Source organism: Meles meles, chromosome 13 (assembly GCF_922984935.1).
Source record: "Meles meles chromosome 13, mMelMel3.1 paternal haplotype, whole genome shotgun sequence".
Lineage (NCBI taxonomy): Eukaryota > Metazoa > Chordata > Mammalia > Carnivora > Mustelidae > Meles > Meles meles.
In genome coordinates this window covers 79,359,799-79,387,144 of record NC_060078.1, presented here as the reverse complement: position 1 = coordinate 79,387,144, position 27,346 = coordinate 79,359,799, and the positions used below count along the sequence as shown (strand labels likewise).

The 27,346-nt window shown below is 43.8% G+C and overlaps 1 protein-coding gene across 2 annotated transcripts; it reads right to left on the bottom strand.

Annotated features, from left to right (window-relative positions):
* Positions 1–15,362: 15,362 nt before the first annotated feature.
* On the bottom strand, positions 15,363–27,207 carry BUB3 (BUB3 mitotic checkpoint protein). 2 transcript variants are annotated; one of them, XM_046027881.1, is made up of 8 exons: positions 27,061–27,207; positions 26,406–26,600; positions 25,775–25,844; positions 23,646–23,797; positions 20,873–21,031; positions 18,821–18,998; positions 17,935–18,151; positions 15,363–16,956 (listed from the first exon to the last, which is right to left on the bottom strand). In XM_046027881.1, exons 2-8 carry the CDS (start codon positions 26,598–26,600, stop codon positions 16,941–16,943), a joined length of 987 nt encoding a protein of 328 aa, XP_045883837.1. In that variant the 5' UTR covers positions 27,061–27,207; the 3' UTR covers positions 15,363–16,940. The 2 variants fall into 2 exon arrangements, with proteins under 2 accessions (XP_045883837.1, XP_045883838.1); XM_046027882.1 differs by having other exon boundaries at positions 15,363–15,709.
* Between the last annotated feature and the right edge of the window lie 139 nt (positions 27,208–27,346).

Sequence of the window (27,346 nt, the reverse complement as noted above, 5' to 3'; positions counted from 1 at the left end):
CAAGACACTGGGCGCACGGCGGGCATCCTTGGAAGAGGGCTTCTGTTCCCACAGGAACAGCTCAGTTCAGAGCTCAGTTTGGGTTTTAAAAGAGACTAGGGAATAAGGCAGGGCTGGGGTGTGTCGTTTTAAGATGCACGGCCTGAAATAAAAGTCCTTTTATTTATTTTTTCATGTTAGTCACCATACAGTACGTCATTAGTTCTTGATGTAGAGTTCCAAGATTCATTGTCTGCGTATAACACCCAGTGCTCCTTGCAATCCGTGTCCTCCTAATACCCATCACTGGGCCCACCCATCTGCCCACTCCCCTCCCCTTTGAAACCCTCAGTTTGTTTCTCTGAGTCCACAGTCTCTCATGGTTCGTCCCCCCCCTCTGGTTCCCCCCCTTCATTTTTCCCTTCCATCTCCTAATGTCCTCCATGCTATTCCTTATGTTCCACAAGTGAAACCAAATAATTGACCTTCTCTGCAATAAAAGTCCTTTTAGATTAGAAAGAGAATATTCGATTGAATCCCATGAGAGTCCACCACTACACAAATGCACTCCTATAAACCGAAAGACAAAGTAAAAGGAAAACAGGAATTTGTGTTTATTTTTGGCTTTGTGGGTCAAAGATCACCTTCCAAAATTATGCTGAGCGAAATAAGTCAAGCAGAGAGAGTCAAGTATCATATGGTCTCACTTATTTGTGGAGCATAACAAATAACATGGAGGACATGGGGAGATGGAGAGGAGAGGGAGTTGAGGGAAACTGGAAGGGGAGATGAACCATGAGAGACTATGGACTCTGAAAAACAACTAGAGGGTTATGAAGGGGCGGCGGGGGAGTGGGGGGGTTGGGAGGTTGAGGGACCAGGTGGTGGGTAATGAGGAGGGCACGTACTGCATGGAGCACTGGGTGTGATGCCAAAACAATGAACACTGTTATGCTGTAAATAAACAAATAAAAATAAAAAAATTAAAAAAAAAAGAAAAAAGAAAGAAAAAAAAAAGATCACCTTCCAAAGGCATACAGTTTATATAATAGCCAATGTAACATAATATTATCATATTATATAATATAATATATGATGTAACTGATTAGCATGAATTGAGTTCTCATTGTATGTCGGGCACTGGGCAAGGCAATTTTCATAACTTTTCATGTCATCCTCCCAGCAATCACCTTTTTCAGATGAGGTGGGTGAAGCCTGGGACCTAGGAAATGTACCCCAGATCACACAGCTGGTCACCTGCAAAGCCAGGATTTGAATCACAGGCTGTCTGCTTTGGAACGTTCCAGTCTATAAGTCCTAAGACCTCAGGATTTTTTTCTCCCATTCCAGTTTTCTCTTATAAAACTTAAGATCAGCTTTGTTCACCAAGTTAGCTGCCACACGCTTCAGAAAATGGGAGCCCCTCAGAAGAGGAAGAATTTCTTTCAGTCATGCTGCAGTTCTCTTAAGAACTTGCAGCATCCTCAGTATGGACAAAACTCTTTCCTCAGGGAAAGCATGGATCACACACACCCAACTGCTTCCCTCTGGATTGGGGCACACATTAAATGCTGAAGGTTTAGGATGGACCATCTTACAAACTCACAAGACATCTGGATAGGGTTTGAACCTCCAAAAATAAAGTCCCCACTCTTTAAACGTAGTAGCATTTATATGGCAATCAGTAGTCAATTGATTTACAACTACACCGTGGAACAGAATAAAAGGCCTATAGATGAGTCTGTAGAACTTCATCCCAGAGATCCCAACAGAGTTAAGAATGCAAGAAACGCAACAGAATATACAGCCTAGATGCCACTGATCAAATGTCTCAGTGGAAGCAGGATCTCCATTTCTCAGGGGCTCCATGGTCTCTGCTCCTCAGTGCACACCTACGCTCCCTTCTCCCCACCTTACTTACCTGCCTGCCCTAGCGGAAGGACCAGAAGCTTTCCCAGCCGTGAAATGTACGAGAGCCTCCGTCCAGCTGCAGAGCCGACCACCAACAGGCACAGTCTCTTTAGTGCCCTAGGAATGAATTCCAGTTGATCCAACTCATCTTTCTTGAGCAGGACAATGAAAGTCCAAGGTCACCACCCTATTTCCTACCAGAAAATCAGATGCCCTTGGGTCAAATATCCATCTCAAGTCCTTTTAACATGCCAGGAAGGAGGAGGAGGAGGAGGAGGTGTATATAGTTCTGTGGCTTTAGAGACCAGCCCATGGAAGGGGACTCGGTCCAGGACAGAAAGAGCAACTGTGTTGCTCAGAAGATATGCTGGGGAGGTGATAATTGGGAGACCTTTCTGTTTTGACGATGGTTACGATTATATTTTAAATATATATGTAGCCACATAACGCTTATCCACCTATACTTTCAGCATCTCTAAGCTTAAGAGAAAAGCACCTAACTCTTGTCCCTTTCCTTTCAGCCTCCAGCCACTTTGCTGGCTTCTGTGTCTGCCCCTCCCCAGTAAACTGTCAGCTCCTTGAAGACAAAGACTGCACGTGGTTCATCTTTGATTAACAGCAACAATTACATATCAATTCTATCTCAATAAAGCTGGAAAACAATAACAGCAGTTAACACTGTGTGCTATTAATATACCACACACTGGTGTGAAGCCCTTTACACCCGTTAGCTCACCTAATCCTTATGACTATTCTGTAAAATACACACTGTTCATCACCACACAGACTAAGGACATAAGGCTCGGAAGTTAAATAACCACCCCAAATTCCATAGTCAGTGAGTTACAGCACCTACATTCAAACCCGCCAGGTCTACCACAAAGCCCGCCCTTCTAAACCCAATGCTATGTCCAAGGCAGGTCATTCAGAAGTGTTAAGATCTGAAGATGGATGGAAGGGTGGATAGATGGATGGATGGTAAGTTGGTGGATAGGTGGAGGAATATGTTAGGAAAACAAAAAAGTGACCCACAAAGGGAATACTTTGGTGGCCAGTGGGCTTAGTAGCATTAAGGCATGTTCCTGAGGGAGGGGAAGGGCATGGATGTGCTGTATTCTTGGCTTTCCTAAAACTTTAGATCCTTACCACTAGTCCTAAAACCGCAAGAGGTTCTATGACAAGGAAAGGAGGAAGGGATGAAGGACAGAAATAAACATGTCTATTCTCTCTCATGAGCTTTCACAGATCTGAATTTGTCGTGATCAGCACGAACACCCCCTTCACAAATGGTAGTGAGTCAGAAGGGTCATCTTCATATAAAAAAGGACATCTCATTATGTCCCAGAGACCACAGAAGGCAGGCAGAAAGGTTTTAGCACTTTTGTCCACTACTAAACACTTGCCCTTAACAATTTTAAAAGCAAAAGGCTTCAAAAGAATGAAAGCCCTTGGGGGGCGCCTGGGTGGCTCAGGTCATGATCTCAGGGTTCTGGGATCAAGCCCCGCATCGGGCTCTCTGCTCCGCAGGGAGCCTGCTTCCTCCTCTCTCTGCCTGCCTCTCTGCCTACTTGTGATCTCTCTCTCTCTCTCTCTGTCAAATAAATAAATAAATAATCTTTCAAAAAAAAAAAAAAAAAAAGAATGAAAGCCCTTGGAAAAAAAGACTTCACACTTGCTTCTAATTCTCTTCCTCCTTGGGTCAGTCAGGGTTCAGTTGGGGAGCAGAGACACCACAAAGAAATGGAACGGGATTTTATTCTAGGAACCTGACTATATGCAGTTGTGGGAGGAGCTGAGAGGGGGGCGTGAAGGTCCAAAAGGTGCTGGCAGATCAGGAGTCACCAAACAAGCAGAGGGCAGGCATGTCCGGCCACAAAAAGGACTACAGTGGGGAGCCGGGCAGAGGCCTCCACGGAGCTGCTGTCCTGGGAGTCTCACCCACACTATTGGTGGTGGGTCTCAGGCTCCAGCTGGGCATCACAGCCAGGTCAGGAAGAAATGCTGGGGCGAGGACAAGCTGGGCACCCATTAGACTCCTCTGCTGCCATCCATCTCTGCACCTGACAGTAAGAAAGCTTGAAGAATTACGGCCATGTTTCTAGTCTGTGTACCTTCCTCTTTGGGCCACATCTCACCCGGAACCATACAGACAACGGGACGCTGGGAAATGTAGTTCTCAGCTTAACCAAGGCAACCCAGCCTAGTCCACCAGACTCCTTTAATTAAATATAGAATACTTAACGTTATTATTCATATCTTTGGGGAGACTGTACATTTTAATCATAATTACATGATAAATATTTCATGGTATATATCTTTGTCATATAATTAGGAATAAAAAATGTAATCTCAAAAAGATGCTAAATAATTCAAATGGTAGAGGATGTGATTAAAGCCATGACTGAAATATGGTCAGAAGGTAACTCGAGGTCTTCACGCATGATAGCCCAAGAAACATGTCACACCTAGGTGTTTAAAAAAGTGCACTGAAATGGAAATGACCCAAAAGGAAAAAATTTATATGGCTGTTTGGGTTCAAAAACCTGAAGGACCTATCCAGCTCACGTTAAAATCTGGCAAGAAATATTTCAGCCAGTTTATGAAATCAATAGCTATTCTTCTCTGGCCACTGCTGGGGTAGCGGTATTCATTTCACTCACTGTGAAAATTATCTTCTTTTTCTCAAACCCCTTGAGGTTATGGACTGTGCTATGTTACTTCTAAAGGCACTCACAGCACTTAGTACCCGGAAGACTGGCATTTGGGATACAGCTCTTGACGAATTTCAACAATTCCGTATTTACTGCATCCTACTTCATGGAGCACTGTGTTTGTTTGATGCTGGGTTGCTGTGAACTAGTGGGGCTCCTGACCTCTATGGGTTCATTAGCGAGCACAAGAGACAAGAGACTACTTGTGCACAAAATTTATTCTGAAACAGAAACAAACTGGACTTTGAGAAGTATAAGGAAACATGCCTTGGGGAATATGGGAAGAGGTGAGATCAATGTGATGTGGGAAATCTGGGAAGGCTTCTTAGAGGAGGTGGTGGGAGAAGACCTTGAAGATTAAAACATCAAAAGAAGGTATATGTGAGACAGAGAGGCAAAGAGACAGATGGGAGGTGGGGAGAAGGGAGGAGGAGGGAGAATACAACTGAAGATAAACTGAAGAACTTGTTGAGGAGGGTCCATGGGGGCGTGACTTACCAGTAGATCACCTGAAGCATTCTAAGTGTCTCCCTTAACTTACAGCAAAATGACTATCCATGCCTTCCATCACTAAATCTCAAATACAGTAATAAACAACTTCTATCAAGTATTACATCCTGGTTTGTTTTGTTTTTTCCAAGATTTCATTTATTTAGGGGCGCCTGGGTGGCTCAGTTGGTTAGCTTCTGCCTTCGGCTCAAGTCATGATCCCAGGGGCCTGGGATGGAGCCCTGCATGGGGCTTCCTGCTCAGCAGTGACTGCTTCTCTCTCTCCCTCTGCCTCTATGCTCTGTCAAATAAATAAATAAAATCTTAAAAATATATATATATTTTATGTATTTATTTTATTTATTTGAGAGAGAAAGAGAAAGGGAGAGCACAGAGGGAAAGTAAGAGAGAGACGCAGGCTCCCACTGAGCAGGGACTCAATCCTAGGACCCCAAGGTCATGACCCTAGCTGAAGGCAGACACCCAACCAACTGAGCCATGCAGGCACCATACATCCTGGGTTTAAAGAACTCATGCCTATGGAGGAAATTGGAAACTTTTTTTTTTTAAGATTTTATTTATTTTTTTCAGAGAGAGAGAGAGCATGAGAAGGGAGAAGGTCAGAGGAAAAAGTAGACTCCCGTGGAGCTGGGAGCCCGATGCAGGACTCGATCCCAGGACTCCGGGATCATGACCTGAGCCAAAGACAGTCATTAACCAACTGAGCCACCCAGGCGCCTGGAAATTGGAAACTCTTGGATGGGTCAAGCTAACTCTTGTACCATGAACTATGTCCATCCTTCCAGACAGGTATTCATGTAGCATACAGAAATTTATTGAGCACATACTCCAGTCCAGACACTGTAGAAAAAAATGAAAATCAAGACACCATCCTTATCCTGAATGAACTCACTACCTAGCACGGTCTGGAACTCAGTATGGGCCAAAACAGATATAGAGAGAATGAATGAATGAATGAACGAACGAACAAACAGGAAAATAATATACAACTTCATCAACTATATAGATAGGAACAAAATGGCATAGCAGGTTAAGTGCTCAAGCTCTGGAATGAGGCCAGGTATGAATCCTGGTCCTACAGATACTAGCAGTGTGGCCCGGTTGCTTAATCCCTTGAAGCTTTGGTTTCCTTGTCTGTCAAGTAGATTCATAATATCACCCTCTTTGATTGGAGGGAGAACACTACGCAAGGACAACAATGACCCAGTGTCGTTCAGGAGATGCTACAATCACGGAAGGGTACAATCTGAGCAGGTAGCGGCAAGACGCTTCTGTATGTCTTCACCTTCATCTACTCAAATACTTAGAAACATTACAGGTCCATCCCTGTAGAAGCTGAGAACTCCTGCCTTTTTCAAAGGCAAAGGGACAGCAAGTCAGGCCAAGTCGGCATGGGGAGGAGCCTCAGAGAGCCTTTCAGAAAGAGCTGGAGCCTAGGGTCCCCCCTGCGCCCCACGGCACCCTGAAAGGTAGGCCAGAGGCATGTTCTGCTTATCATGAGCCCTGTTGAGAAGTAGGAATGAAAGGATCTCCTACGCTACTATCTGGCAGAATCCCTCCACAATGCTTGTGTTTCTGTGTTTTCATGTACAGAAAGGAAAACGTGCTCTTTCACTGTGCTCCCAAACGGCCCAATGATTTCACGGCGTAACGCACACAATGGGCTGAGTTACCCAGCACCACCCCCCAACCGCCTGGACCGAAAGGCACAATGGTGTCTTGGGCATCTTATTTCAAAAATCCACCAATGGCCCTATTTTCCTAAGTCAACTTCTACACAAATGCCTTTTATTATCAGTCCGCTGACTGAAGGAAAGAAGGAGAAAAGAGAAGGAAGTGAGAGAGGAACAGAGGCGGGAAAAAATGAAGGACTGTATCCCCTGAATTATAGATCTGATGATTAGCTCTACACAGCGGCCAAAAGACCTCGAATGATGCGTCATTTTAACACGCAGCCGGGCATAGGCTTCTGATCGCTGAGGATGAGGACGCTATTGTCAAAGACTCTGATATTTTTTCCAGCAGGTACTTGGCAGTAATGGATGGTTCCATTAGAATGGCCACGACTCAATGTTTTCTATGAGGCTGTCAACATTCGGTAAGAGGCCGGACCTGAAGAAGCTTTTCAAATCTCCGTTCTCCAGATGTCCAAGGATTTGGAGAGCCCTCACTCAGCAAGCTCTGAGAGAGGCCCAAGGAGGCTTGTTTCAAACTGATTTCTTCAGTTTCTAATTCCTGATCTTTGCACTTCTCCAGGGCTAAGAAAAACAAAGACGAATCCCCTTTTGCCAAAAGTAATGACAATTCCACCCACAACCACCATAGGCATAGCCTCCAGAACAGCTGTCGCCCCTTCCAACATGTCCCCTTACCTCTGTTGCCGCGAGTTGCCAAAACGGGAGAACTTCTTACAGGAGTTTTTGTCTCTTTAAGTCCAAATCTACAATTAGATATGCTCAAAGCATCAAGAATTAAAAAGAACTTTCTCTAATTTATTTATTTTTTTTCTCATCCACTTCAGTAAGAAGCTCTAGTCAAGGAAAAACCACAAAAAGATGAAATCAATCAAGAAACCTGCGGAGAGAGGTCTAAATGCTGTCCAAAGAGGAAACAGAAATAAGCCTCTCTCCTGGCTCTCAACTTTTCTAAAGTTCTCGTTGGTGGCCAAAGTAAAATTTTGCCTTGATAGCCCAATTTAAGTTTCAGGTTAGTCCTACTGTTTCCCAAGTAATCCCAAGAAGCCGGTCTCTGCATGTTTCCACAGGTTTGTCCCCAATCACCAGCTTAGAGGTCTCGGGTAAATCAAACTGTTTCGCCATTTTTGGCCAAAAGTGTTTCTCCAGAAACATGACACGTGCCCAGCCTCTGGAATGGGGACGGGTCCTCAAGCGTCTCCAGGCAGAAGTCCTGTTCGATGCCCAGATCCAACATTACCACTATCGCTACCAAAGTGCTAAACCGCCATGAAGAACTCACCTTTCAGGAGTTAAATATATCCCCTCTGACCTCATTTGCTTTTTCTCCTAAGTCAAGTCAATTTATCACAAATTCTCTGTTAGTGAAGTCCAAACAAATGAGATGTCTCTTCCTCTTCAATAGCTTCAGGCTAGAGTCAAAAATAAAACCGTGGCTAACGGTGGGCCCTGCGCAGGAGCAGCTTTGGAACGGAACGCGTTAGTGCAAAGCGAAGGCCAAGTCCAACCTTCACAAGTACATCTAACACCACCCTCACCCAACACAAGCAGAAGGCCGGGCCGTCGAGGGAGGACCAAGCTGTCAATGAACAGGGCCTGTTCCAGACTTCTGCTAGTAACTGAAGTCAGCGTTCAGCTGACAGAAATACAGGACAAAGCGCAACGCGCGCGCAGTGGCTGTCAACACGCTTGCGCGCCGCGGCAAGGACTACGGTTCCCTGGGCCGTGGACCGGAAGCCGGGCTCCTCCCCGGTCTCCCCAGGCCCCCCCCCCCCCCCCCCCCCCCGCCATGAACTAACCGTGAACCTGCCGCCGAGCCTCCGCCACACCGGAAGCTGGAGGTGCGCACGGCCATTACTCCGACCCCGGGTATCCCCGTAAATGGGCGAACGCTGATAAAGGACTGCTAGGGTAAGCCGTGAAATAAGGAGGGAGCGGAGTGATTTCTGTCAGGCGATTTCCTAAGAACGTCGGGCGTCACCAGCCGAGGAGATATGGCTAATAAAGCACTGAAGACAAATCGTCTGGCCTCTTTAAGAATACATGGCTGGTACTAAGAAAATCTTCAAGAGCCGAGTATTTTGAGAATTATAAAGTGATGTTATAACAAGGTCAGGAGTCTAGGTACATAGGTTTTAAATTACTGCAATAGCCTGTAACACAGTCCTATAAAGGGGCTGAAAGGTACTTCATTACGACACTGGAAAAGCAAACTTCGGGCCTTCCCAGACGCCCGGGTGTACCCTGTATGGCTTCCTCAGGTTTGCTGGCCGGGATGGTCAGAGGTGAAAGAATACTTCGTGGGGAATTAGTTAGTGGAATAAACCACTGGAAATGAGCCCTCGACTCCTTCAGCGTGACACACTGCTGCATTAAAGCTAAGGAAAGCAAAACATTTCTTTTCCCATCTCTCTGCTCAAGTCGGGTGACTCGGGAAAGTCAGACCACCAGTGGCGCATTCACGGAGAGCAAAACAACAAAATAAAACCAAGTGCTTTTCATTTAATGTAAGGTTCTGAAAGCCCGTTGCCAAATCCTAAATTATATTAATCGGGCAGGCTAACTCGTGTTGTACTTGCCTCGTGACAGCTCGCCATAAATCACAGTGCCGCCTGTACCTTTGGATTTCTTCCCTCAGGATATAAAGTACTTCCCAACTAAGAAGCCAACACCCCACGACAACCCCACAAGTTCTGTGGGCATCCTTCAAAAACGAAAGCAATGTTGGGGCGCCTGGGTTGCTGCATCAGTTAAGCCTCCAACTCTTGATCTCAGCTCAGGTCTGGATCTGAGGGTCATGAGTTCAAGCCCCATGTTGGGCTCCACAATTTTTTTTAAAAAATTAAAAAATATATATAAGCATTGTTGCAACACACCCTTGATCAAGGGAAAAGTACCTTTGTACTCAATGGTCCAGTGCGCATTTGTGGGCACCACGCTCAACAGCGAGTTTCTCTGTGCCAGTTCCAAAGCAATGGAGGCAGCCAGGGGCCATTTTTTAAAGGAAACTGCTGTATAGACCTTATAGCTTAAGTAAGTTGTTTCCCAAGTGAAAGATGGTGGCTAATCTCACTCCTAGGAGAAAGGGGGCACTCGCTCAGTCACTCCACTCTACAACCTTGCTGCTTTGCTGTTTCCCTACAAATGATCCTCTTTGCCCTTTTCCTTCTACATTTTTTTTAACCACACTTGATGGAGAATAGGGGCAGGCTCATTCCAGGATAGAAACAGTATACCATTTCTGCAACTTTTTTTTTTTTTTTAAAGATTTTATTTAGTTACCTGACAGAGAGAGAGATCACAAGTAGGCAGAGAGACAGGAGGAAGCAGGCTCCCCGCTGAGCAGAGAGCCCCACGCAGGGGCTCGATCCCAGGACCCTGAGATCACGACCCGAGCCGAAGGAGAGAGGAGCACAAGCAGGCAGAGCACTACGCAGAGGTAAAAGCAGCTCCCTGCTGAACAGACAGGCTGATGTGGGACTTGATCCCAGGACCCTGGGATTATGACCTGAGCTGAAGGCAGATGCTTAACCGACTAAGCCACTCAGACGCCCCCCATTTCTGCAACTTAAAAACATGTATGTTTTGGAGGCACCTGGGTGGCTTGGTTGTTAAGTGTCTGCCTTCGGCTCAGGTCATGGTCCCAGGGTCCTGGGATCGAGCCCCACATCAGGCTCCCAGCTCAGCAGGAAGCCTGCTTCTCCCTCTCCCACTCCCCTTGCTTGTATTCCCTGTCTCTGTCAAATAAATTAAAAAGTCTTTAAAAAAATGTATGTTTTTTAAATACCACATGAGCCTAAAGTCATAAAAGGGTACAACTCTTAAGAAAGGTGGGAATGGGGTGAGAGGGTACAAATGAGGCCTCAAGTATGTGCAAAGCTTTATAGTAAAAATAAGCAATTAAGTAAAGATGGCAATATTAACTTTGTAAAATCTGGATGGTGGGCTTGTGACTGTTTTTCTGAATGCTTGAAAAAGCTTATCAGTTTTTTAAAACAATATATATACTGGCAAACTTAAGAACGAGGAATCCTACAGATACATGAGAACTGTATTAATCTACTAAAAAGGAAAAAAACCCAAAAGTCAGCTAATAAATGAGAGCAACAGATTTTTTTTTTTTTTTATCTAAGGGAGCAAGGATTTGCTATTTATTGACTTTGTCAGATACACCCTCAGAAACATGTTACACACTCATTTCTAACTCCACGAATTAGGTATTTTCTCCATTTTACAGATGCTGAAGTTGGCTCCGGAATTAACTTGGCCAGTGATGCAATCAATGAAGCAGAAAGTTAGGATTCCAAGTCAGGTTCAAAGGCTAGAGTCAAGACTCAAGCTGTCTCGTCGTGCTGCCTGACCCAGTAAACTAGCAGACCCAATTCTGGAGGGCTAACAGGCCACACAGGTGACAGACTCTAAGACTCTACACTACCTTGGTACACTCTTTCCTTTTTAAAGTACTAACTAGAAAATTCTTAACAAGGGCCTTCTGTCTGAGCTGCTTTTCCCGGTGCCCAGGTTGGCATAGTATCTGCATTATTAACCAGTGACGTGACCTTAGATTTAAGAAGAATCACAAAACTAGAACGCCCCCTTCCCTGAGAGGATAGCGGATGTAAGGACCAAAGGTCATTCAAGTGCTTCAAAGCAGGACTCAGTCACAGTATGGCATCTTAGCGTTTGTCAGTTGTAACTGTCTGCATGCTCGTCACTGCCAGCCACAATCCCTGCCCCAGACTGGTGGAAACCCATCAGGGAGAACAGGGACTTTACCCTACTTACCACTGGAGCCTCAGCACCTAGCACAGCGCCTGGCATACATACAAGAGGCATTAAATATTTGTTCACAACCTTAAATGAGGTGGCAATTAAAAATAAGGCAAGAGGGGCGCCTGGGTGGCTCAGTGGGTTAAAGCCTCTGCCTTTGGCTCGGGTCATGATCCCAGGGTCCTGGATCAAGCCCCGCGTCGGGCTCTCTGCTCCATGGGGAGCCTGCTTCCTTCTCTCTCTCTGCCTGCCTCTCTGCCTAGTTGTGATCTCTGTCAAATAAATAAAATATTAAAAATAAGGCAAGAGGGACGCCTGGGTGGCTCTGTCGGTAAGGCACCTGCCTTCGCCTCAGGTCATGATCCCAGGGTACTGAGATAGAGCCCAACATCGAGCTCTCTGCTCAGTGGGGAGCCTGCTTCTCTCCCTCTCCCTGCTGCCCTGCCTACTCGTGATCTGTCAAATGAATAAAATCTAAAAAAAAAAAAAAAAAAAAAAGGCAAGAAACAAATGAGAGACTCTGCCTAATACATGAAGTGTATAAGCCAAGGTTCTTCCCTGTGCCCCAAATGTTCTGAAACTGCACATTACACGGCCCCGGTCTTACTCAGGAGCATCTTAGCTGTAGTAAACAGGCACCTGCAGCCTCTCACTCTGGAACAGCCGAAGAACGAGGCCGTGTGAGAAGCAGCTCACTTTCAAACTGTCACCAGTCATTTGGAGCACCTGCCCAGTATGAATGACAATGGGCGGGAAGGGTCCAAATCTGAAATCCATCTGTCATGAATTCTCCAGCACCAGGCTCCTCTCGGCCACACCTGTAAGATCTCTTGCATTCATGCTTCAAATGCTCTAGGAGACGGTCAGCCACCCATTACTTCAAAGTACACCTAGGCTACCTCCTCAAAGTAAATGCCACGGGACACATGGCATGTACCATACATCACACCATCCATATAATCTCCAAATATGTTCACCCAGGCTTTTCATCATTTGATGTAGTTAACAAAACTGGTTACTCACAGAAAATTCTGAAAGATGGATTTTGGATAACCGAAATGTTATCTCCTACTGTAGGATTGTGTAATAGTACAACTCATTTTTTACATGTTGTTATCTAAACATTTCTACAATGAATGAACAGGTTATATTAATTCTGTTAACAGTAACTAAATGCTTACTGAATTAACACAGCCAAAGGTCACGTGTCCAGTACACTGGACACTACTTCAACACTGTATTGATGGGGCGCCTGGTGGCTCAGCTGGTTGAGCCTCTGACTCTTGATTTCGGCTCAGGTCGTGATCTCAGGGTGGTGAGACTGAACCCCGCCATCAGGCTCTGCGCTCAGCAGAGAGTCTGCTGGAGAGTCTCTCTCCCTCTGCCCCTCCTGCTGTTTGCACTCTGTCTCTCTAAAATAAATCAATCTTAAAAAACAAGATTATACCGAAAATTGCTTTTGAAAAAGAGATCACCTCTATCATCTAGCAATATCAAATCGGCCCAATGCTCACAGGGCAGAGTGTACAAAAAGATGTGGCCCCTGCTGGAATCCCTGATGGAATGGAATACGGGAGCAAGGTCTGTACATACAAAAATGTTAAAATACCAGGCAGTATATGCTAAAGGCAATATAAACAGGAGGAGCTCCATCCTAGCTTTGAGGAAGGATATACTCTCGTGAGCTGGAGAGTAAGGCTGGAAGGGTTTGTGGCCAAGGGGATCTTGAACAGGAACTTGCAGATTCTAAATAAAACTGAAAAAGCAATTTAGGAAAAGGAAAAGCCCAAGCGGGCTGTGAAATCTGGTGGTCGGCATGATCTGAGCGACAGTAAAGCAAACAGCACTCCGAGTCCAGAATCCTGTTTTCTCCGGGAAATGGTAAGAAGCCCAGTGTTAGGGCTGGGGGGTGTGGAGGGCGCGGGGACAAGGGAATGGGGCATCGAGGAGAGGCTAGGGGCAAAGGCATTTGAGAAAACCAGGTTTAACAAAGTTAACAGGCTTGTCTCTACTGGTGGAATTGTTCAAGCTCCTAGTGGGATAAGGTGCACTAAGCCTCCTCCCCCTGGAGAAGAGATCTTCTTTGACCTTGCCATCCTTTTTCACCGAAGAGATTCATGCAGAGGAAAACAACTCAGGACACACCTCTTCGACAGAGAACAGAACCAAAACAATAAAGGGCTTGAATGCCACAGGCAAATTTCGGGGTCTGGCCTTGGTCCAATCGGGCCTGGATTTTCCCCAGAACAGAGGAACTGCGGATGTACCCTAAAGTTTCTCACAGAACTCAAACCAGGTACCGCTACCCCCACATATCCGTCTACTTGTCAGAATCCCCTGTGGTCAGCGCCACCCCATTCTTCCGAGAGCACCTGGACAGTCAGCAGTGGCTTCCGGGTGACCTGCAGGCCTTGGGCGCATACCTTCTTGTAAAAGTGATTCAGGGACTTCTATGAGCAGTGGGGTGCACCGGACAATCCCAAGCACAGCATGAGAAACAGAGCAACTGTTTTTAAAGTCTTACATGGCATAGCAGCCTTCTCAAATTAGAGGTGGCAAGGCATGGGTTATAAAATCAGTTCAGGGGACCAAAACCAGCATTTCTTTAAAAAAAAAAGAAAAAAGAAAAAAAAAAAGAAAGGAAAAAACCAAACAGATACATCATAGGTACAAAGAACAAGGAATACTTTTATGAAATTTGTCTCTATGACACATACTGGATTGACCTCTCTGTGTTCTGGACTTCAGTTCAAATGTATTTCCTACTTGGATCACAGCTAAAAAGGTCTGAAAGTCACTGTTCCAGCAGATGCAGAACTCAGGGCAGAGCCCCAAGGCTGCTGCACATCCCAGGCAGGTGAGTAGCAGTGGGAGAGGGGCAGTAGAAAGAATCATCATCAGAAAAGACACTTAAAAACACTGAAGAGGATATGGACAAAGGAAATCAAGGAGAACACTAAGGTTTTTACCCCTGGGTCCTCTGGGGGGAAAGGTGGCTGTAATCCTAAACAGGCAAATCATGAAGGAGAGCAAGCAGGTTAACAGGTCCACAAGGGAGGCCAGGAGACACCTTCAGGTTGAGACACGTCCGGTTTCAAGAGAAAGAGAGGACATGCAGACAGAAGTACAAAAACAGCCCTCCCACACCACGAACTCAAAACAGGTCCCCAACATTGCTTTAATTTGAGTCACCTTTTACAACACCACAGTAATTCCCTTTCAGTTAAACGGTGCTTTAAATTTATGCTTTGTCCTCAACCAAGTGGTTAGGACTGAAAGGCACATCATCACGCTCAGCGCCAATGCCGTCAGTCAGTCTCTGGCTGTTACATTATTTACCGTCCCGAGGGCTTCACTTTGATTTCGCATTTGATGGAGAAGTACAGGCGGTCCGTCACCCGGCTCTGTGCAGGCGCGGACGATGACTGCCCCGCTCCACGGACGTGGGAGCCACAGGACCCCTACTGCACCAGCGCAGGAGAGTCAGGCTGAAGGGTGCCCGTCAGCTGCCACCCTGTCTGTGCCCACCCTGCGAAGCTACACAGTTGGCTCAAGGCCCCTGCTGATCCAGCAAGAGGGCACGAGGGAAATGGCAGAACTCCAACAGATCACTTTAGCCAGGACCGAATCCCCAACGTACACAAAAACAGACGTAATTAAACGAGGCCGTGCGGACTTAAAGGTAAAATGTCATCCCTACCAGGCCCTTGATGAAACGAGTTTTGCTTTACAGAAGCCTTTTTATGAAGTAAATTACATTAATTACAACATTTAAAAACATCCAACATTTAAGGGTTCTGAATCTCTGATTTATTAGACAGCACGGCAATAACAGGGTTAGATTATTTTACAAAAAGAGCTCAAGCTGCTCCGAGACAGCAACCGGGCTTCCTGGGGGTAAAAACAATTCTTCGGACTATCACCCGAGGACACAAAGACTCCTCATCCTACACAAAGTCAGCATGGAAGGGCACACAGACAAGTTTTTTTAAGACAGAAAACAGAGAAATCCACATACTAAATAAGGTGTCCACAATGACTACAATGCATCCCTTAGGGGATGAGTATGTGTTTGTAGGAAGCAAAACAAAGCTTGCCATAGAGAAACCACTTTCACGAGATGGTTAGGTGGACCTGCAATGAAGAAAATACATTTCAAAAGATGGGTTCACACTCAACACTAAGTTTTCACTGAAATGCTTACAAAATAAAAGCAAGACTTTCTCTGTATCAAAAAAAAAAAAAAAAAAGACACGTCATGTGTAAATTTCAGTAAGGGTCCAAGGCCCATTCAAAAACATACATTTGCAAATAATATAATTAAAAACACCGAAGTCTGACCACAGAAATACTATCTGGAACTAGCTAGAATAGACCAAGCTAAGTTCGTGTTCTGCTTCAGGGCATTACATTAAAGTGAATCTCATTCTCACTATAATTTTTTCTTTTTAACCTTAATCACCAGCGGCTGGGCAACTGCAATGGACATGAGAACTATATAAATGTCAGAGAAATATGTAAACCTCGTTAATGTTTCCAAAAATTCATTTAGAGATAGAAACAGGTCCAAATAGATGCCTGTCTAAATGTACTGCAATTACGTTACAATTATTTTTCCAAATACACAGATATGCTCTGTCTTTTCTCAGCTCATTACTGACTCAAACAATTTGCCCTTCTGGGATCAATTGTTTGCTAATAAATAATTGTTTACAGTCACAAAATGAAGTTAGGAGGTTTTCTTATTAGTTTTCCTTCTGCACCCTAATAAGATTGAAAACTAGCTGATTCCCAGGAGTCTAACCTTAACCTTGCTTTGTGGAACAGCCCAGGAAACGATGACCCATCTGCTTCGGAACATAATGGGCGGCCAAGAGGAAATACTGTTTAATTGTAGATTAACCTCCTCATGAGGCGGTCTGAAGCAGCTTTCGAATTAGCAACTACAACCAGCAAAAGAAACAAATGGCTCAAGAGCCTGTTCCTCCACCATTTAAGGTCCAGAAAGAATGCAAAAGGATTTTTATTACCTATATTTATTTACAAACATGTATTTCCACAGTGGAAACAAAAATTACCAAGGTCAAAACTGATTCTCAAAAGTGCGGTCACTGCCCTCCAATTTCGTTTGCCCAGAATACCTTTAATGCAACAAACCATCAACCATCTCATGCACTTAAGAGTGTTCATTTAAAAAAAAAAAAACAAAAAACAATAAAAACCTCTTTTCCATTATTTTCAGGTTCTTATAATATTAAAATTAATATATTTCCCTGGTTTCTTTGTTAATAGTAATAAATCCACCATTGGGGGGTACGAATTGTTTTATTATCATCAACATGGCACTTAAGTAAATGAAATCTTGTCAAGTACATGGTGACCTACAAGTTCAAAAGAAAAAAGAACAGCATGAGATCAAAATGGCCGGCCAGGACAAGAAACACAAAAGTGAGAGATTATAAGCAAACACAGCCCTTTATCCAACAGGCTTCACATGCTAAGTCTTTGCTAAAATCAAACCTGTAAAAGTATGCATGTAATTGAATATTTACTACTCTGCCCCCTTTTAGGGACTCAACCAATTCAGCAAGGGTGTTAAACCATTTTAACTCAGACAAGTAGAAGAATCCTGAAAACGTTCAGTTATTCCGTATTTACTGAGGCCTGGGTAGAGAGGGACAGAGAACAGGGACAAAGACCCCTGGGCGGTAGGTATTTTACGGTTTAACAAGAGCCCAAGTATCAGTTTTCCCTCAGGCCTGGTGCAGGTAATTAAGTAAAGAGCTTTGCCCTGCTGGTACCAAAAAAATGTAAATCTTCCGTCCCTGTCAACAGTTACAACCAAAAGCCAAAGACAGCTATGAAAATTTCAAAACTACGGAAATTTGCTATTCCAGGCAAGGCCACATTACTCTGGGTTTTCAGTAAGACCTGAAGGTCATTCGCTTTGTGTAAATATTAAAGAAACAACCTCTGTGGAGAGGAAAGATTTTTGGCAGTTCAAATTCTTAAATATCTTAAACAGAATTTGCTAAAATAAATTATTCTTGAATTCCTCAACTTAATTTTGAAGCAATGAGCTGGTAATAACTCCAGAGATTCAAATAATAGTGCCTATTCAAGAAGAATGAGAGTTTGACATTCTTCTCTCCCAAACAACTAGGCACAATTTTATCCATCAGACGTCTATCAACCTACGGATATTGAAAGCTTGGGAGAACAAGATAAAATCAACTCCAACCCTACAGTCAGCTGTAATATCGAGCAGGCATCAACAATGCTATTCATGAATTTAGAAAAATTAATAAATCCTGGGTTGAAAGCGAGAAAAGGCTCAAACACAGGTGAAGCATACTCACTTGGGTTTTGTTTCTGCATCTGTCACTTGGCGAATGAAGATACCATCTTCGGGATGTTCTGTGTCATCCATTTCATACATATACGACGATGCTATTGCGAGCGTGGTCCCGTCGTTACTGAAGGCCAGGGACGCAATGCTGGTGGGGTACCGGTGGAACTGGCACAGCCGCTTCTTGTTAAATGGGTCCCAAATGTTGACAAATCCATCCGAGCCACCTGCAAGTCATTTCAAAAGAGGTAAAATGGTTCTTAAAACCATACAGGGGCGCCTGGGTGGCTCAGTGGGTTAAGCCTCTGCCTTCGGCTCAGGTCATGATCTCAGGGTCCTGGAATGGAGCCCCTCATCGGGCTCTCTGCTCAGCAGGGAGCCTGCTTCCCCCTCTCTCTCTGTGCCTGTCTCTCTGCCTACTTGTGATCGCTATCAAATAAATAAATAAAATCCTTAAAACAAAACAAAACAAAACCCACGTACAGAAAAGAAAAACACTACCCTTCATGGTTAATTTCTAAGGTCACAGAAGTTACATTTTCCCCAGAAGATCATGTAAAATTTTTACTCCTTAAGTATCTGAAAAATCAAGCCTAATTTATTTTTTTCAAAACTCTGCCTAAGTTTAACTGTCTAGTGTTCAATTGCAGCAAAACTGTCGGGTCGCTGGGTGGCTCAGTCAGTTGGGCGTCTGACTCCGGATTTTGGCTCAAGTCATGATCTCAGGGTTGGGAGACTGAGCCCCGTGGTGGGTCTGCTTAGGATTCTCTCCTGCCCCCTTCCCCTCCCTCTACCCCTCCCCCCTTTCTCTCTCTACCATTAATTTAACGGAAATAAAAGAAAGCAAAATCGTTATCGCAATGATGGGAGTTGGGCGCACATGCCACACTGTATACCTGTAGCAAATGTGTTGTGGATGTTGTGAAAGGAAATGGCATTGACCGGGTAGATCTGCTCGATGTTGTTCTCCTTCAGTCTGTGACACTTGAAGGCGTACTTCTTCTTCTGCACCTCAGGGCTTGGGTCCAAGTACTCAACTGCCACTCGGCCTTCTATGGAGCTCAATACATAGCCCTGCCAAGAAGGAACCAGAGAAGGACAAACCTGGTGACTCCAGCTCCCAAAAACAAGGCACTAATTCCAAACTTCAATCCGCATTAAAAAGGATTATTTCAGAAATGAAAGCTAGGTACAGCCAGGTTTTAACCAGGTACAGGTTTTAAACTACACTAACACAGCTATGACCGGGCCAAGAGTTTAACATGTATACCCGTTCTACAAAAAAAGAAAAATAAGGCCATCACATCTAGTAATTCTGTCACATCTAGACAAGAATTTTGAAGTGCTTCAGTATCATTTGTTTGTTCTCTTGTCCAGACGGGACTCAAACTTGTTCCATCGCTTGAATATAATCTGCTGTACTCTGTGCCTCTTCACCTCCAACAACTCTTAAGAACTGTGTGTCCTGGGGCGCGACTGGGTGGCTCAGTTAAGCATCTGCCTTCAGCTCAGGTCATGATTCCAGGGTCCTAGGATCGAGCCCCACATCAGGCTCCCTGCTCGGTGGGAAGCCTGCTTCTCACTCTCCCACTCCCCCTGCTTGTGTTCCCTCTCTCGCTATATCTCTCTCTGTGTCAAATAAATAAATAAAATCTTAAAAAAACAAAAACAAAAAACAAAACAGAACTGTGTGTCCTTCAGGGGGTGGGGGGTTATCAACGATCCAAATCCACTAGAATACCAGCCTTTCGCCTCAGTCATTCTGCCTCTTGCATGTAACTACAGCAAGTTGAGTTCACACACAAACAACACAGATTTTCAACGATGTTCAAAGTGGTTTACTGTTTCAAACCTTTCTCACCTTCCCTTGAAATGACAATATGTCAAAGAAACTAAGAAATATGATAAATATGAACCTTATTTTTTTTTAATTCTGAAGGTATGAAAAAGAATTATTCCTGAAAAACTACTTAAGGAGAAAAAAACACATCAGTGAAATCTTAAGCTTCCATCATCAACTAGAAACATGTTCTAACAAAGTTTCAGATTTAAGACACAATATTTGTAAATGCAAGGATATCTTATAATCACATAGTCAAATCTTTAAAAAAGTCACATAATTGCAATGTTTTATCTTCAATGGAAATTCACAATTTCCTCAGAAAAAGAACTGTGATCACCATTTGAGGTACCAGCCCTTTGAGATAAAGGGCCAAGAGAATAACTGACATAATTGCATCCAGCTCATCAACCACTAAAGAAGAGCGTAAGATTTCAAAGATATCTGCTGTCTTTAATGACGTCTCCTCTCATAAAATTCTTACAGCAGCTGATCCCACCACCAACTCTCCTTCAACCTTCTAAGGATTTCAGGGGAAAGGGGCTCACTAATAAATAGGGCAGTCTTATTCAGCAGTGATGACTGGGAGGGGAACCCACCCTGTGTTTCAAGAGGTAGTCATTGCGTAAGGATTATCATCTTCTCTTAAAAAAGAAAAAAAAAAAATCCAAGTTCTGCTGTCAGAGCAGCTAAAGAACTCTATTAGTATCAGAGTTACAAAGAGGCCAAAAAAAAAAAGAGAACAGCAAATTCCATAACCCTGTATTTCCAGACTTAAATCTGAGTTCACTGGTTTGGTAAATTGAAATACGTGCAAACTGCTCCCTGATTACCGTCCACCGTCAAGCATCCTGGACCGAGGGAATCAGAAGGCCTCCAGTCAAACCACTGGTAGATTACTTAACCCCTCTGAACACCGAGATCTTCTCTGAAACTGGGTTAACACACTGCTTTGTAACACAGGGCTGTTGGAAATGTAACTACAGCAAATTCTAAATCAGTCCTCAGAACATTTTTGAAAAAGCAAAGCTTTAAAAGGCAGTGACCAATGAGATGAGATCCTCTTATTTTCAAATTCACAAATGGGGGGGGGTGGGCAGGTCAGTACCTGCTTGTTGGGAAATGCCCGGATGCAGCGAGTCTGGTACTTGAGGCTGGACTCCCGGCGCTGCTGCACGTAGCCCATGTTCCGTAAGTCCCACACCAGCACTCTGCGGCCTGCAGTGCCCACAATCAGCCGGTCTCCAGACACTGAGAGGGTGTACACCTTCCAAGAAAGACCAAAACTTACTAAAATCCACCCACTTGCCCGAACAGGCCATTGTGTCCCCCAAAGAAGTCCACTAATTGTGAAACCGTAAAAAAGTTAGCTGATGAGGTTTGCAAACACAGCTATTAAATTTTAAATGCTACAGTTACATAAATCAGGTAATGTGCACAAAACCATCAACCCGAAATATTCTTACTACTTAGCCATGGATCACACAATGTACATTCTAATTAATTCTGCAAAAACACTTTTGAAGACTTAATTCTCTTGGTTACTAAAACAAATTCAATTATTAAGCTATTTTTCCAGCCTTCCTGCTTCATTTAGTTAACAACACGAAAGTGTAAAAACTACTCAAAGAGGAGATAATAAAGCCATAATAACAATTCAAGATACCTCTCAACAGGCTTCTAGCTTTTCACAAAATAATAATTTTCCAAAAGTTATTTTTCTATGACTGCCCTTTAAAAAAAGATTTCCCGTTGTAACTCTAAAAATCTTGATTTTCTAGCTGTCACAGTGAATAAATAGGCCTTTCCAAGAAGAATGAAGGAGCCATCATTAATTAGCTCCTTAGTTGCTGTTGGTGGCACGTGTGCTCAAAATTAAAAGACAAGGACAGTGGTCTGGCATGTGACAAAGCAAATTCTTGTTCCCTGACATCCTACTAAACACTCAAGACAAAATCTTGAGCGAAAATTTAAAAAGCATTTTCTCCTTTAAATGCATTTATTTTCCCCATATAATGCCCTTTTTACAGTATTTTTTTTAATTTCCATAAAATTCCTTTACAATAAATCACAGAATTTCCTGCAAGTATTTCAAGTGGTTTGCTTTCAAATCATGTCAAATGCAAATAGCGAATTCATGAAAATGGTGACAAAATGTATTTTCCTGATCACGTTAAATAATTTTTTTTTTAAAAATCTAGACTTCAGGCATAAAATTGTACTCTGGTTGTTACTTTCAACTAAGAACCAACTCTAATTTTATCTGATTTAATATTTTAAAACCTGAAGAATCACTATTAAAAAATGAAGAGAGCCCATGGCCTGCTAAGACATCTCTTTAACATTCAGTCACTAAACCACAAGGTTAATAATTACTAATGTGTTAACTCTATGCCACCACCCCAAAATACCAAGTTAGGTTTAACAATACAACAATCCAAGAGTCTCAGACTTCTGACCTTAAAATTCAACAACTAATTTGACTAAGGGAAATACGAGGAATTAAGAAGATTCAAACAGTAGATCACCATAAGCATATATAAATACGAGAAAGGCAAGATCTACTGCACTTTATTCCGGAAAACACAGCGTTTGCAGAAAAACAGAAATTAACCTACGACAGTGAGATGGCAAACTTAAAAAACGCAGAATCCAGAAAGAGATCGATCTGTAACAGTACAATCAGGTTGGGAATTTTATCCTAAATCTGCACGATACAGGTGACACCCAAGCTTCTAACAGGGCTTCTACCCCCACTGATCGTAAATCATGTGAAACCACTGTCATGCCAGTGACTAGGTGTATACATTTATCAAAGAAAGTATTAAAAAAAGTGACATAATGAACCTTGCTGAACCAATAAGCAGCTTGATTCAGTGTGGCTGTCCATTATACGATATTCTGTCAGCCATTTATCACAGCTCTTAACATGTTACATAAAACCATAAATCAAAACTAGAAACAATGCAATTATTTTATTCTGAACAAAGGTCTTGCCAGGAGTAGATTCGACTGTGATGTGACAGAAATAATGGCTCTTTGGATGCACTACAGTATATAATGATGGCTAACAGGAACTGAATAGTATATTTACACTAAGGAAATAGACTGGAGTGAAGGATACCTTTAAACTGCTAAAACAATCAATCTTTAAAATTAACTACCACCTGATAAAGTCTGATGAGGATACAGCAACAAAGCTCAATTACACTTTCATTGTACAGATCAAAAGGTTACAACAACACCAAGTTTGGGTTTTAAAAAGCTTTCTTCAAACAACATCTGCCAACATTAAAAATAAATTAATAAATGGCAAAACCCAGGGAATATAGAACAGCTTTCTCACTAACTTCAAGTGATAACCCATTCCACCCTCTTAACAGTCCACTCAAATGAAACCTCAGGTGGTAAGTGAAAATGAGTGATGCTCTGTCCCACTTCCTGGTCTGGGCACGTCAAACCCAGTTTAAGGCAATCCAACGGTCTTTGCTAAATGACTTCTCTGAAAAAGCACGGAGTTGCTTCTCCGTCCTGGCATTTAAAGCATTAACAATACAGAGCAGTCGGTTTATTTAAAAGCTATTACTATCCAGTACAGAGATGACAACGAACAGAAAAAAAAGTTGACCCAAATACCAAAATCCAACCCCTCTCTTCAAAAAAAAAATCAACTTCTTAAAACTAATCTCTAGGCCTCATCCATGTGGGGCTCAAACTCATAATCCCCAAATCAAGAGTCATGTTCTCTACCGACTGAGCCAGCAGGGCACCCCTCATCAACTCTTAATTAACCTTCAAATTCAACACCATATTCACCAACCGTGTATCAAATCAAATCACCCCAAAGGTTAAAATTCCTATTCTGAATGTCAAGAGCCTACCTTTTCGGGCTGAGAGAAGGTCCCTGCATTACAAGGAGTTCTGGGATCCCACAGTTTAACTGTCTGATCCCAACTCCCTGTCACCATCACATTCACTTCTGGGCAATATTCAACACATCTGATAGGGGCATCATGGGTTCCGACGAGATTTTCTACAAGAGGGAAAAGAAAAAAAAAAAAAAAAAAAATCACCCAGCTTCATTACCTCCACTAAACAAAGATTCCTCAAGTGAACAATAGAAGGAAACACTCATTAAACTGTAATGAATCTGCTTCCACCAACTCAATGAAAATGCCTGCATACAAAAAAATTTCTCCATGACTACAAACCCTCACCCATCCCTCTCTGTTCACCTTACAACGCATAGTCTGATTCACTAACATGGTTCCTACCAAAGGCTGACCTGAATCTCACATTATATTAAATTGGTGGCATATCTGGTTTTTTTTCCTTACCATGATTCTAGATTCCTTAAAATCAGAAGCCTTATTCAACTCTATAGTTCTGACTTTATCTACCACAGGTTCTGATACATGGTAGGCACTCGAATACCTGCTGAATGAAACAATGAGTAGAGAACTCTGGTCTTCTGGATCTGGATAAAATTTATTGCATTAAAGCCAATGTTTATAAGAAACTTGTTTACGCGGTCTTACAAGGTATCTGAAAGCTGGGGGATAAGGAAGGCGGAAGAATCTCAAGACAAGTTCACTTGGTTTTCACGGAGGGTCAGATTTCCAAAAGGCAGTTTCTTTCCTTTCAATTTCAACTCTTCACACTATCTCATCCATTCATTCAACGAACATTTCCTAAATGTCTAGTATGTGCCAAATCTATGTCATGTGCTAAGGGTATGACAAAGAACAGTATGTGGTCCTGATCCTCAAACAGGAAAACTACCTATTTAAAAAATATATCACTTAAGGGGCGCCTGGGTGGCTCAGTCATTACATGTCTGCCTTCAGCTCAGATCATGATCCCAGGGTTCCGGGATGGGGCCGCACATGGGGCTCCCTGCTCAGTGGGAAGCCTACCTCTCCCTCTCCCAGTCCCCCTGCTTGTGTTCCCTCTGTATCACTTAAACGAGAAAAAAGAAGACCTCATGTAGTTCAACAATGACCTCCTGAGAATAAACAGCTAATTCCCTTAACTATGGTCTCCATATCAAAAATCTTTGTATTTCTGTGTTTTTTTTCCCTCCTAAATTTTCTAATAAATAGGACCCAAACCCACAAGCTAACTTACTATACAAAATAAGCTAACAAAACCAAACAGTTATGCAGTTCTAAATTACATGACAAAGTGACTTTCCTGAAACAACCTCTTCTGAGTTATTTTTTGACAAAATATTGTGTTCACCTTTTTTCCATCCTCCCACTGTCCAGCTCACCCTCAGCTAGTCCTATCTTCGTGCCTTGCCAACTGCTCCAAGCACATCTATAGCTAATGTATGCATATACAGAAAACATCTTTTTAATGCTCCAAGAGGTTCTATGCATTTGAGTTCCATTCCATTTCTGCTCTGCTCCAAAGTCACCATAAAAAATTGGTTAAGACATTTCCTATCCGGGCCTCGAAGAAATTAAGTGAAAAAAAAAAAAAAAAAAAGTGTCATCTTCTTATTCATTCAATAAATGCAACTGAAGCATATTCTACGCTAAATCATCACACAAGCAGAATTAATACAGCAGCTGGACAGGACTGGCTATTTTATAACATCAGATTTTTAAAAACCTATCATCCTTCAGTCTGAACTAAATAAGCTTCTGAAAAGAGAACACTAAAACATCAGCACTGTCCTGGAAAATTTTGATGAGCAGTAGATTACTATGGCATCCAGTCCACTTCTGAGGACAGGTAAAGGTCGAACACTTAAGGGTAACTTCGTGTAAACACCTAGAGTGGTGATCTAAATGGAAATGAATTTACTGAAAAAGTACATGGATAGTATTTTGTGCTCAGTAACTGAACGGTTATCATTTAAACAAAAAGTTCTAAACTTAAGCCACTTTTACTTGTAAACAACTTGGGAACTAAGCAATTCAGGAACCACTCTTCCTAAATCAACATTTACACTTCAGTACCCTAGCTGAGAAAACAATAAACCGGTAAAAATGTGGCATATTACCTTGATCAGTGTTCAAATCATGCATTTTCAACTGATGGTCTAATCCTCCACTCCAAGCATGTGTTGGATCCTACAAAACAAAAGTTTCAAGTCATTCAAAAGTTACAGATGCTTATAAAGAATTTCAAAATTCCTGTTTCTACAGCCAACTGTTCACATTATGCTCAAGATGATGTACACTGGGCTCACTCACACACGCACACACATACACACACACACAAAATACAGCAACTGGTCACCAACATTAACATCAGCAAATTAAGGAAGGATTATTCACCACATTGGCTGAGAGCACATAGGTATTCCTATGTCCTAGCTTTAAAAAACAAACAACCAACCAACCTTCGTTTTGGTAAGGGCAACCAAATTTTACCGTCTTGTTGCAAATTTCAAATACAAGTGTCATATATCCACAAAGTTTGCAAGGTTACTCTTTTTGACATCTAGACATCTGCATAACCCCACCCCACTCCCCAAACTGTATTTGTCTCGAGACCAGTGTTCGGGAAAATCTGAAGTGCCATCCAAACCACCACCGACAGAAGCTTCTACCCCACACTAGTGGAAGGACGCTCCCAACACAGGACATCCTGAAACAAAGCGGGCAGGTGCGCGAACTGGGGACACCTACGTAGAAGGCACAGTCCAGGACGGCGCCGGTGTGCTGGTACTTGAGCCGCATGGAGTTGGCCGGCACGTCGTAGAGGCGCACGGACGTGTCCCAGGAGGAGACCAGGAGGAACTGGGAGGTGTTGGGGCTGAACTTCACCGAGGAGATGCCGTCCTCGGGTGGCTGGTTCAGTTTGAACTCGTTAGAACCGGTCATCTACGGAACAAGCGACCAGTCAGTCCCCAAGGGTCCAGGTTGGGGTGTTGGGCTGACGGCAGGCCGAGCATTTAAGGGGGCTTCACGGACAGGGAGTTCCTTACGCGCGGGGGGGGCGGCTGTCTTGCGGGGGGAGGGACCTAGAGAACGTCGGCGACCGGGAGTCTGCGCCTGCGCAGCACCAGCGCGCCCGCCGCAATCGGGACTCCCCCCCCCCCCACCGCCGCCGCCGCCGCCCCTACCAGGCGCCCCAACTTGCCCCGCCCGCGCCAGGGCACCCCTAACCCTCCACGGGCTCCCGCACCCCGGCCCCTCCGCCGGGCCTACCGCCCTGGACGCTCCTAAAATAAAGCGAGAGGGATGGAAGCCAAACGGGTTCCCCTGGATGGCTCTGCCGGCTCCGGACCTGGGCTGTCCCCCAAGAATCCGCCCCAGCGTCCCGTCGCCTCGTCCCTGCTACCTTGGACTCCCTTCGAAGCAACTTAGCCGCTGCTGGCCGCCGCCACCACCTCCTCGCTTTCCTCCGAGTACTCGCGGGCTGGGCGAGAAGAGGCGGAGAGGAAGCTCCAGCGTATGACTGCCATTGGCTAATTTCAAACGCCAACGTCTTGCTCGAGGCAGCCAATTGGTCCGCTCGGAGGCCCGGCGCCGGTCAACCCAGCCATCTTGTTCCGGCTCAAAGGCAAACCGCGGCTTTTCCGATCACGTGGGCTTCCTTTAGCACACTGCTGAGGCTCCGGTCCTCG

Excerpts from the sequence above, each read along its gene's own strand:
- BUB3 (XM_046027881.1), bottom strand. The coding sequence starts at position 26,600 with ATGACCGGTTCTAACGAGTTCAAACTGAACCAGCCACCCGAGGACGGC. Across the intron at positions 23,798-25,774 it reads TGATTTGAACACTGATCAAG|AAAATCTCGTCGGAACCCAT; the intron begins GTAATATGCCAC and ends TCCCTCTTGTAG. Across the intron at positions 21,032-23,645 it reads CCTTCTCTCAGCCCGAAAAG|GTGTACACCCTCTCAGTGTC; the intron begins GTAGGCTCTTGA and ends CTTTCTTGGAAG.